The 12,189-nt window shown below is 40.6% G+C and overlaps 1 protein-coding gene across 1 annotated transcript; it reads right to left on the reverse strand.

The window, feature by feature from the left end:
* Positions 1-4,711: 4,711 nt before the first annotated feature.
* LOC135548314 (glycolipid transfer protein-like) lies at positions 4,712-9,618 on the reverse strand. Its single transcript, XM_064977782.1, has 5 exons — positions 9,388-9,618; positions 8,400-8,458; positions 8,161-8,294; positions 7,746-7,896; positions 4,712-7,506 (listed from the first exon to the last, which is right to left on the reverse strand). The coding sequence occupies exons 1-5, from the start codon at positions 9,488-9,490 to the stop codon at positions 7,324-7,326; spliced, it is 630 nt and encodes a 209-aa protein (XP_064833854.1). The 5' UTR covers positions 9,491-9,618; the 3' UTR covers positions 4,712-7,323.
* Between the last annotated feature and the right edge of the window lie 2,571 nt (positions 9,619-12,189).

Consider the following 12,189-nt stretch of genomic DNA (forward strand, 5'->3'; position numbering starts at 1 on the left):
TGCACTGTCAAATATGATTCTTTTTTTTCAACCAGTCAGTCAGGATTCTGTTGGTTGACAATGTACAGAAATGACTCAATGATTATGAAGTGCAATTACAATATTTAACAGGTATTTAACTCTACAAACATGTTGAAATGACTACATTTACATGAGTACATGCATAACCCTAGACTCCCATACCCATTCTTAATTAAGATTGTCAAATAAATATTGTTTTTGTTTTTAGGTGTACAAGTTGAAACACTACAGGCAAAAAAGCAGTAAGACACAACTGCATTCAGAAAATACAAAGAAGCAAAAATGTTAATTCCAAGTGGTCCTAAGTTTAATATTTGTATTTAATTATGCTAGGGTGCGTTTCATATCTATTGCGAGAGAAAGAACATGGGGGAGAGATTGTAGAAAGACCCAACACAAACCTTTTGTTTCTCTGAGCCTCTGGGTCCTCTAAATATACTCGGCTTAGTACAGTGACCCAAGGGTCAGAGGCAATTCAGCTTTGTGACCTATCTGCTAACAACCCAATCAACCCATCTCACATCTCTGAACACGTACAGAACATTGAGATCTAGTACATGTCTTTATCCACACAACACCCTTACCACTTTCATCTGTATTCCAGAATGGACTAGAGTAGGAAAGAAGATCGCTAGGCAGCACTATGCTTTGGAGAAAGGAGGAGTCCACTGCATATAGAGAGGTTGTTGGACTGAAGCTGGCCAGTAAGGTTCCATCGCTGACAGATACTACTATGACTAATACCTTACTTACTGCCTTACTTACTGCCTTACTTACTACCTTACTGTACCAGTCAAAAGTTTTGACCCACCTACTCATTCAAGGGTTTTTCTTTATTTTTGCTATTTTCTACATCGTATAATAATAGTGAAGACATAAACTATGAAATAACACATATGGAATCATGTAGTAACCAAAAAAGTGTTTAACAAATCAAAATACTTTGTTTTGAGATTCTTGAATGTAGCCACCCTTTGCCTTGATGACAGCGTTATACACTCTTGGCATTCTCTCAACCAGCTTCACCTGGAATGCTTTTCCAACAGTCTTGAAGGAGTTCCCACATATGCTGAGCACTTGTTGGCTGCGTTTCCTTCACTCTGCAAACCAACTCATCCCAAACCATCTCAATTGGGTTGAGGTCGAGTGATTGTGGAGGCCAGGTCATCTGATGCAGCACTCCATCACTCTCCTTCTTGGTCAAATAGCCCTTACACAGGCTGGAAGTGTGTTGGGTCATTGTCCTGTTGAAAAACAAATGATAGTCCCACTAAGCGCAAACCAGAATGGATTTCGTATCGCTGCAGAATGCTGTGGTAGCCATGCTGGTTAAGTGTGCCTTGAATTCTAAATAAATCAGACGGTGTCATCAGCAAAGCACCATCACACCTCCTCCTCCATGCTCCACGTTGGGAACCACACATGCAGAGATCATCAGTTCACCAACTCTGCGTCTCACAAAGGCACGGCGGTTGGAACCAAAAATCTCAAATCTCACCCCTACCTTGTTACAGCACAACTGATTGGCTGAAATGCATTAAGAAGGAAAGAAATTCCACAAATTAACTTTTAACAAGGGACATCTGTTAATTCAAATCAAATTTTATTTGTCACATACACATGGTTAGCAGATGTTAATGCGAGTGTAGCGAAATGCTTGTGCTTCTATGTCCGACAATGCAGTAATAACCAACGAGTAATCGAACCTAACAATTTCACAACAACTACTTTATACACACAAGTGTAAAGGGATTAAGAATATGTACATAAAGATATATGAATGAGTGATGGTACAGAACGGCATAGGCAAGATGCAGTAGATTGTATCGAGTACAGTATATACATATGAGATGAGTCATGTAGGGTATGTAAACATTATATTAAGTGGCATTGTTTAAAGTGGCTAGTGATACATTTTTTTACATACATTTTTCCATTATTAAAGTGGCTGGAGTTGAGTCAGTATGTTGGCAGCAGCCACTCAATATTAGTGGTGGCTGTTTAACAGTCTGATGGCCTTGAGATCGAAGCTGTTTTTCAGTCTCTCGGTCCCTGTTTTGATGCACCTGTACTGGCCTCGCCTTCTGGATGATAGCGGGGTGAACAGGCAGTGGTTGTTGTTGTCCTTGATGATCTTTATGGCCTTCCTGTGACATCGGGTGGTGTAGGTGTCCTGGAGGGTAGGTAGTTTTCCCCCGGTGATGTGTTGTGCAGACCTCACTACCCTCTGGAGAGTGTTACGGTTGTGGGCGGAGCAGTTGCCGTACCGGGCGGTGATACAGCCTTACAGGATGCTCTCGATTGTGCATCTGTAAAAGTTTGTGAGTGCTTTTGGTGACAAACTGAATTTCTTCAGCCTCCTGAGGTTGAAGAGGCGCTGCTGCGCCTTCTTCACCACGCTGTCTGTGTGGGTGGACCAATTCAGTTTGTCCGTGATGTGTAAGCCGAGGAACTTAACTTTCCACCCTCTCCACTACTGTCCCGTCATTTTGGATAGGGGGGTGCTCCCTCTGCTAATTGAAATGCATTCCAGGTGACTACCTCATGAAGCTGGTTGAGAGAATACCAAAAGTGTACAAAACTGTCAAGGCAAAGGGTGGCTACTTTTGAAGAATCTCAAATATTAAATATATTTTGATTTGTTTAGCACTTTTTTAGTTACTACATGACTCCATATGTGTAATTTCATATTTTTGTTGTCTTCACTATTATTCTACAACGTAGAACATAGTAAAAATGAACACTAACCCTTGAATGAGTAGGTGTCCTAACTCTTGACTGGCACTGTGTGTGTGATATATATATATATATATATATATATATATATATATCATTGAAATAATAATCTATTACATGATTATAGCATCACTGCCTAAGGATTAACTGTTGGCTGTTGAAACTGGATGCTTTTTTGTTATTATTTGAAAGGGTGATTCTATTCTATTTAGTAGCTTTTATTACAGAATGGCTCCAACGGTGTGAGGTAGCTTGGAGCTAGTGCATCCTTTAAAGAGGTGTGTGTGTGTATATATACAGTTGAAGTCTGAAGTTTACATACACCTTAGCCAAGTACATTTAAACTCAGTTTTTCTCAATTCCCGACTTTTAATCCTTGTAAAAAAATCCCTGTCTTAGGTCAGTTAGGATCACCACTTTATTTTTAAGAATGTGACATTTCAGAATAATAGTAGAGAAAATAATTTCAGCTTTTCATTCATCACATTCCCAGTGGGTCAGAAGTTTACATACACTCAATAAATGTAAACTTTCGACTTCAACTGTAGGTCCCTTAATTTACCTCGTACTCCTGCACATCAATTCTGCACTAGTACTCCCTGTCTATAGCAATGTTACTTTTACTTGTTATTCACTGTGTATTTTTTCCTTGTGTCACTATTTCTGTTTTATATCTTTAACTGCATTGTTGGAAAAGGAGCCGTAAGTAATCATTTCACTGTTAGTCAAAGCATGTTTACGAAGCATGTGACAAATAACATCTCATTGGAGTTTTATTTTATTTTATTCATACATGTTAGGCGCACAAATGGGGGCCGCAATAAATCAGATTGGAGGCTGCATGTTTGACACCCCTGCTGGAAATAGGGGCTGTTGATTAAACTGTTTCTTCAAAGTGTTTAGGTGTTGAGTAGGCCTGTTGAAAAGGTGGAGCTGTTAGTGAGGCCCTAGTCTCTTGTGTTTTGTCTGCCTTGCTTTGGGGCTTCCCGTCCTGTTCCTCCCCGTCCTGTTCCTCCCCGTCTGCCCTGGTTCCTGGCTGAACCTGAGCCAGCTGTGCTGATAAACCTGCAGGATTACAGGGCCTGTTCGCCCTGAACAGCACAAGATCAGAGGGACAGGAGCCACTCTATCCTCTAGCACCACCAGAGTCCCTCAGGGACAGCGAGAGAGGGGAGATAATGGAGGAAGAAGGGGAAAGGGAAGGAAATGGGGATGAGAGTCAGTGGAATAGGGGGAAAGTATTGGTAAAATGGGATTGGTGAAAAAGGAAAGATCTCATTAGAGTATCTTGACTGCATAATGCTATTGGAAATAAAGATGCAGAGTAAATGTGGAGTATGAAAGTGTTCCAGTATTTTATGCCCCTTTATCTACAGCGCATACATACAGTACTTTACAGGTTATACACTGACATTAGGGATGATCTTTTTCCATCAACTGTCCAGCCAAAATGATAATTTTAACGGTCTAGATGAAAATAATGAAAGAAAATATATTTTATCAGGTAACAAAATTGTAAATTTTTGTTTAGATTACATCATGTATTATAACTGAAATGTACCATGATTGACTATGAATGTTTTGTATCAATTCTATTTTAGTGGTCTGCAATGTGTTTTATTGTCGATTATTGTACCATTGTGTGACATTTGTCTAAGTATCTAACTATTTTATTTCTTCTAACTACATAGTAGTTTTGTTGCGTGTAAACAAACAGGTGACCGCTTTTGGATAAAAGTTGCAACTGCATCCCATGAGAAGGTCACAATCAATGAATTAACATTTAGTAAATGTCTCCTCCATGAGGTTGACAAGTGAATTGCTTCTCATGACGGATAGAGGCAGTAGCTGGTTTAAGTGTAAAGTGATGAAAGACACTAACGTGACTCAATACACAGAACCCCCTTAAATCTTAAAAATGCAATATGTATATAGAAATCTACAGGTTATTCAGTGAAATCAGAATCACCTTTATTAGCCAAATACATTAGCATGTACAGGAATTTGACTCTGTGAAATGGTGCTGCCACAATAAACAGAATATACAGACAAACAGAATATACAGACAAACTATATAGACACAGAATTTACACAATCCACATACAGTATGTAGACAATGAACACCACGCTAAAAACGGCAGACTACACTATAAGCTACATTATGAATTGTACATGTATAGATGTATGAATAAATCAATTTACGGGATGATATGCTATAAGGGAAATATACACTCACCGGCCTGTTCACAAAAATGGATCGCTCCTACAGAGTGAGTCACATGGCCGTGGCTTGCTAGTATATAAAGCAAGCAGACAGGCATCGAGGCATTCAGTTACTGTTCGATTGAACGTTACAATGGGCAAAACAAGTGACCTAAGCGACTTACATGCTGATCGGACCGCAAGCGTTGCAAAATAAATGTCATTCAATCATTGCACCCACACTGCTCACGCGGGTGTCAACGAGCGTCTGTGTAGCCAAGTGTTAAAATATAACTTAGTTTTATTTGTGACGCTTGATGTGCTGCAAGTCCTGCCTCTCCCATCTCCTCATTGCTTTTTAGGAGCATATACCCACATGCCATCTCCTTGTTGGTTTTTAAGAGCATATACCCATGTGGGTGATTGACAGGTGAACTGAGGTTTACACTCCAGTCCAGTTGGTCGTGGTAATGTACCTTAAAGTTGGTTGCCAACTGCCATACAGTATTAAGTCCAAAGAAGAAGTCTGAAGGAGGAGAGATTACCTGAAAACAAACTTTTACCCTTTTATCTGTGGATTAATTGTCATAGTAGAGGACCTTGTGCATTTCAGGTAAAATAAAAACACAATGTTTATACCCCAGTACAAATTAGCTAGCAACAGCATGCTAGCTAGCTAAAATTCCATCAATGTTTAATGCTTTTCGACCTGTCCCCAAATTAATATTGTTGGTTCAGAGTGTGTCCTGAACACGTATGGTGTGGGGGGACAAAATCAACATGTGCGCAATGGCGCACGATAACAGCTCGTTAATGTGTGAGGTCGAAGGAGAATGGCAAGAATTGTGCAAACTAACAGGCGGTCCACAAACACAAATAATGTTGCAGTACAACAGTGGTGTGCAGAATGGCATATCGGAAGTCACAACTCATCGATCCTTGTCACAGATTGGCTATTGCAGCAGATGGGTGTAATGTGGGAGTACACTGGGAGTAATGTGCAGTTCTATGAAAGTGCAGGGTGCATCGTCCTTGGATGAATAGTAAACAGTGCCTAGTCCTTGAATGAGGAGATCATTGTGACTGGTTGGTAAGGGACATGGCATGGGGGAAAAAGCTGTTCAGGTGGTGGGATGTTTTGGTCGTGATTGACCTAAAAAATCACTTCATTGTTATCAATGCACATAATCATATTCCAGGTATACATACAGGACAAACACAAGCATGTATCTCGCAAATAAATAATTAGATTGCATTGACCATGCTCTTTGAACTGATTTGAGCCAATAAATGTTGTTCCAACAATTAGGAAATACAGTACTATTTCAGAAACAATACACTTTCTGAAGTAAAATAAAATGTTGCTATTACAGCTAGCTTTCAAAATCACATGAAGTGCAACACCCCAATAGTGAATGAAACTGACATGTAAATGTATGTGCCAAATACTGTTTGGCATTGTCTAGCACTGCATTTGCTGATAGCTACTCTTTATTTTTTTGCTTACTATGACTGTGAGATGCAGTTGTCGCTCTTAGCTACCTTAAGATTAATACACTAACTGTTAGTCCCTCTGGATAAGAGCATCTGCTAAATGGCTAAAATGTTAAATGCAAAATGTTTTCGAACAAATTGAATGGATTGAAAATATGTATTTCAAAAAGACATGAAGGAAGTGCAACCCTACTCAACTAAAGATTCAGTTGTTCAAACAAACATGCAGAAGCCACAAACAAAACATCACACAACAGACAGCACTAAGTATTAAAACCACTAATGTTGGTTATAATCTCTAAAGGCACCGGGTAGTTAACTCTTCCCCTAGCTACAGGGCAGTGAGGGTACTATCTCAGGTTTCAGGGTAGAGTTACAGTAGGGATTTCATGAGTCTTGTATCATCAGCAGATACACTCTTCCCTCCCACAGAGAGAGATACAGTACTAGAATAACACTGACCAGCTCTCTGGGTATCACTTCTAAATGTCTCTTACCTGATGGTGGATCATGTGTAACTGCAGCAGACCGCTTAATGGGCTTACACAACAAGAGTTGTGCTAGACCTGTAACATTCCTGCAATTTTTACATTTCTTGAATTTATAACAGACTCAACACGGAATATGCCACTTTCCATCCAGTAGCAACTCACCTGGAGCCAAACCGTCAACATTCAGTAGGGAGGGACTTAAAAGGAGGGACATGAAATGAATAATACAAATGGTGATAAGAATAAAAACAGCCTCATTGAAATAAAGTCCTCAATCCTCATAACCTGGAATGTTCCATAACCTGAGAGAAAGGATGAAAAATAGAAGACTGAAAGAAAATAACACGCAGGATGCTGCTGTGGTCCAGTATGGGGGACATCAAACACTATAGTCCAGCTCTGCATTCAGCATTGTGTACATCTCATAGATTGCATCCACTGTGGCCGTGTAATTGATGAGGAACTGGCGTACATTAGCCATGCAGTCCTCCTCTCTGACCTCTTGACCTTTTGACAGGGCCTTTATAAAGTCTGACTTATAGGGTGCTGCAAGCAACGCCGCCTGGAGGGGACAAAGAGAAATCCAGTTGTTACATAGTTACTACACCTTGGCTGGGCAGTTCATCTACATTCAAATTCAATCCATCGTTTTCAGTTATTACATGTACAAATTAAGTTCAATATGAAATCAATACATTCAGAGGTGCTTGAGAACCAGGGTTAAGTAGAACACCAAGTCACAAGTAAAAGGCTAGGAGGTCAAGACTATGCTACCACATGACTGTAGTCACATGGTCTTACCTTAAAGATCTTCTGCACTAGCCAGCCGTGGTATTTCTTTAGGGCCTGGTCGTAGGCTTTGGTGATGTTGACACGGATGAGGTTAGGGTTGTTCTCATCTTTCTCTCCATCTGCCAAGCTCTGCAGCAGGACCTGGATGAAACGGAGGCCTCTGCGGGAGAGATGACAATCAGCTTAACTCATTTGATTTCAGTCACAACATTATTCATGACGTGCAGATCTCTATCTAGAAATAAGAACACCATTTCACAGCCTCTAGTCAGCCCAATTCTGATCTTTTGACCAACCACATCAGATATTCTTCAGAACTGATCTGATTGGTCAAAAGACTAATTAGTGAAAGAAAATATCAGAATTGGGCTACCACTGTAAACACAGCCTTAAACACATTCAGGTGAGATGATTCTGAGCTCACCTCTTCAGCCACATCAGGGCCAAGGTGGCTCCCACTTTGGGCCACTCTGTGCCATATGCCTCCTTCTCTGACTCCACTATCTGCTGTAGCGTTGCATACTTGGCAGGGTCCTTGTCATACACACTTCTGATTTTCTGGAAGGAAATTATTACCAACAAAATGTATAGACGTAGGCATTTGTTGATGTAGGGTTACTCTTATTTCAAGGCACAATTAGAGGGTGTGGAAAATATACTTACTGTTATATTGCCACTGATGTCTGATTTGATAGGAACAAATACTTTTGACCCCAGGCAGTCTGGAAAGAAGACAGAGAGGGACAAAACATTGGATTGAAACGCAACCAAGCAGTTATGAGTAAATGCAGACACAGCATCTTGGATATAGCCGGAGAAACATCCCTGGGGAAGGAAAGAATAGAATAGAAATGACACTTATTCTCCCACAATGCTTATGTGAATTATATGAAAGTTTCTTGTTGGGCAATCAATAGAGAAAAGGGTCCATTCAAGTCTAAAGTCACAAGGAGGCCAATGCAGCAGGCAGTGTGGGAGGAGAGAGAGAAGAGCTACAGCAGCTGCATACTAATTCACATGGCCCCTCTTGCACTTTGGTTTCACCACCTCAATACTTCATTGGTTTTAAAATCAGATTATTACACTTTATGTTAAGACTATTCCTTGACATTTCCAATATGTAAAAACAACATCGTGGAAGGTTGTTACCACACAGACACTACTAGCGCATTTAAATCTCAAAATGAGCCTATGATTGAGCCACCCACAAAGAGTTTATTTGCGGATCATTCAAAATGTAATAACAGGTTATTATGGTAGGCCTACTCTATTCGGTTGGGTGATGGTCATCTTTATGCAACTCTGTCGTTAACAAAGCGATTATAACGGCGCTGTACTTACTCAACGTCATATGTTGTTTATTCAACAAGGTCAATGGCACTGTCTAGCCAACTTAGTCAAACCTGTGTTGGTTTCTTAGACTAAATACACATTCAAGTTGATTGTTTTTAATTTAGTTCAGTCTATTTCTAAATGTTGTTATAGGGGAAGACAATCATGAAAAGTGAAACAAAAAGAAAATGAAGTGACGACATTTTCTAAGGTATCGGTGACTGTGAGACAACTTGAGCGCCTCTCCAGTTTCATGGACCAATGAATGTGATAGGCTACAGGTCGTCTACCGACCGTTCAGGTGTACTTCTGTACTCACCAAAAAAAGGCGGAAGATATGCCACTGAGTCCAGAAAGAACTTTGTATCCACTGATTTGTCGACTGGAAGTTCTCCAAATTGGTTATCCATTAAAAGTGACATCGTTTTCTGAAATGATATGTGACTAACTACAGAATGATAACGACTGCCGTCTGTGAATAATAAACCCGGAACTGTCTTCCGTGTTCACTGTCTTCTACGCCTACGGCAAGGCAACTGTATACTCTGGCAATGCACACTGACTTGGCAGGGGGTGCGCCCTGATCGTTTCACGTCATCAACAGGTGTTAGAAAGTGAAAGGAAAAATGTTTGCGTGAGAACGCTAGATTTGAAACATTCTACCTTCATGGACTGAGCAAGCCTTACATATGCAGTTTTAAAAACGGTTATTCGTTGTACTAAGAGTAGTAGTGGAAAGATCGAATTTATAGTAAAAGCATTGCATGCATCTATCGTCATATTTGCAGGTCCGGGAAAAATAGCATTTTATAAAAAATGTCGTGCAATTCTACATCATTTTACATATTACGGGATAATGGACAGAGAGAATGGCCTATGTGTTAATTTTATCACATTTCTTTCAATTCCAAATCAGCGTGTCCAGTTTGCAACGGAATTGTCCCTGTTTGCAAATTGATTGTCTCTGGGTGTCCACAAGTTACCACAGCCACAATGTCAAAATTGGCTATATCTAAAAAAATATATGAAAACAAAACATTTCCTTTTTGGTCTTAATTTAAGGTTAGGGTTAGGTTTAAAATCAGTTTTTCAATCTCAACTGGCAGTTTCATTAAATAGTACCCGCAAAACACCAGTCTCAACATCAACAGTGAAGAGGAGACCTCCAGGATACTGGCCTTCGCGGCAGAGTTCCTCTGTCCAGTGTCTGTGTTCTTTTGGCCATCTTAATCTTTTATTTTTATTGGCCAGTCTGAGATATGGCTTTTTCTTTGCAACTCTGCCTAGAAGGCCAGCATCCCGGAGTCGCCTCTTCACAGTTGATGTTGAGACTGGTGTTTTGCGGGTACTATTTAATGAAGCTGCCAATTGAGGACTTGTGAGGCATTTGTTTCTCAAACTAGACACTCTAATGTACTTGTCCTCTTGCTCAGTTGTACACCGGGGCCTCCCACTCCACTTTCTATTCTGGTTAGGGCCAGTTTGCGCTGTTCTGTGAAGGGAGTAGTACACAGCGTTGTACGAGATCTTCAGTTTCTTGGCAATTTCTCGCATGGAACAGCCTTAATTTCTCAGAACAAGAATAGACTGGCGAGATTCAGAAGAAAGGTCTTTGCTTCTGGCCATTTTGAGGCTGTAATCAAACCCACAAATGCTGATGCTCCAGATACTCAACTTGTAAAAAGAAGGCCAGTTTTATTGCTTCTTTAATCAGAACAACAGTTTTCAGCTGTGGTAACATAATTGTAAAAGGGTTTTCTAAAGATCAATTAGCCTTTTAAAATTAACAACTTGGATTAGCTAACACAACGTACCATTAGAACACAGGAGGGATGGTTGTTGATAAAGGGCCTCTGTACGCCTACGTAGATATTCCATTAAAATTCAGCCGTTTACAGCTACAATAGTAATTTACAACATTAACAATGTCTACACGGTATTTCTGATTAATTTCATGTTATTTTAATGGACGAAAAATGTGTTTTTCTTTCAAAAACAAGGACATTTCTAAGTGACCCCAAACTTTTGAACGGTAGTGTAATGTGGGTGTGTGCATGAGCGAGTACATGTGTGTTAAAGGGCAGAGAGTCAGAGAAGGTCCATTTCAAGTCCATTTCAAGTGTTCAACAGTCTGATGGCTTGTAAATAGAAAACTGTTGATATCAGACCTAATGCTCGGATACCATCTGCCTGACTGGCTTGTGTGGGGTCCTTGATGATGCTGAGTGCCTTCCTCAGACACCGTTTCATGTAGATGTGCTGGATGGGTGGGTGTACAGTCCCAATGATGTACTGGGCCATTTTCACCAACCGCTGGAGGGCCTTGCGGTCATGGATGGAGAAATTCCCGTACCAGGCCGCATTTCTTCAGGCATCTTAGAAAGTAGAGACGCTGTTGCGCCCTCTTGACAAGAGTGTGATTTTGTTAGTCCCTGACAAGTCCTTGGTGATGTGGACGCCTAAGAACTTAAAACTATGTGGATCGCGGCAAGGACACCTGTATCTTTGTAGTGACTGGGTGTATTGATACACCATCCAAAGTGTAATTAATAACTTCACCATGCTGAAAGGAATATTCAATGTCTGCTTCTTTTTTTACCCATCTACCAATAGGTGTGCTTCTTTGTGAGGCATTGGAAAACCTCCCTGGTCTTTGTGGTTGAATCTGTGCTTGATATTCACTGCTCGACTGAGGGACTGTACAGATAATTGTATGTGTGGGATACAGAGTCATTCAAAAATCATGTTAAACACTATTATTGCACACAGAGTGAGTCCATGCAACTTTCGTTACTTGTTAAGAACATTTTTACTCGTGAACTTATTTAGGCTTGCCATAACAAAGGGGTTAAATACATATTGACTCAAGAGTGGGTACAGTGTGCCTGGTATGCTGGCCTTGATGTGGGCCGTGAACAGCCTCCCGAAGCCTTCACGATGACTGAGGTGAGCGCCATGGGGCAATAGTCATTTGGGCATGTCACCTTGTTTTTCTTGGGCACTGGGATGATGGTTGTCTCCTTAAAGCAGGTGGGGACTGCAGCCTGGGACAGGGACAGATTGAAGATGTGCAAGAAGACGCCTGCAAGCTGGTTAACACACACTCTTGAAGACGTGGCCA

The sequence above is a fragment of the Oncorhynchus masou genome, chromosome 11 (genome assembly GCF_036934945.1).
Source record: "Oncorhynchus masou masou isolate Uvic2021 chromosome 11, UVic_Omas_1.1, whole genome shotgun sequence".
NCBI lineage: Eukaryota > Metazoa > Chordata > Actinopteri > Salmoniformes > Salmonidae > Oncorhynchus > Oncorhynchus masou.

Bases quoted from the DNA above. Each gene is read 5' to 3' on its own strand.
- LOC135548314 (XM_064977782.1), bottom strand. From the start codon at position 9,490: ATGTCACTTTTAATGGATAACCAATTTGGAGAACTTCCAGTCGACAAA. The intron at 8,459-9,387 runs GTGAGTACAGAA...TCTTCTTTCCAG, and splicing joins ATATCTTCCGCCTTTTTTTG to ACTGCCTGGGGTCAAAAGTA. The intron at 7,507-7,745 runs GTAAGACCATGT...TGTCCCCTCCAG, and splicing joins TAGTGCAGAAGATCTTTAAG to GCGGCGTTGCTTGCAGCACC.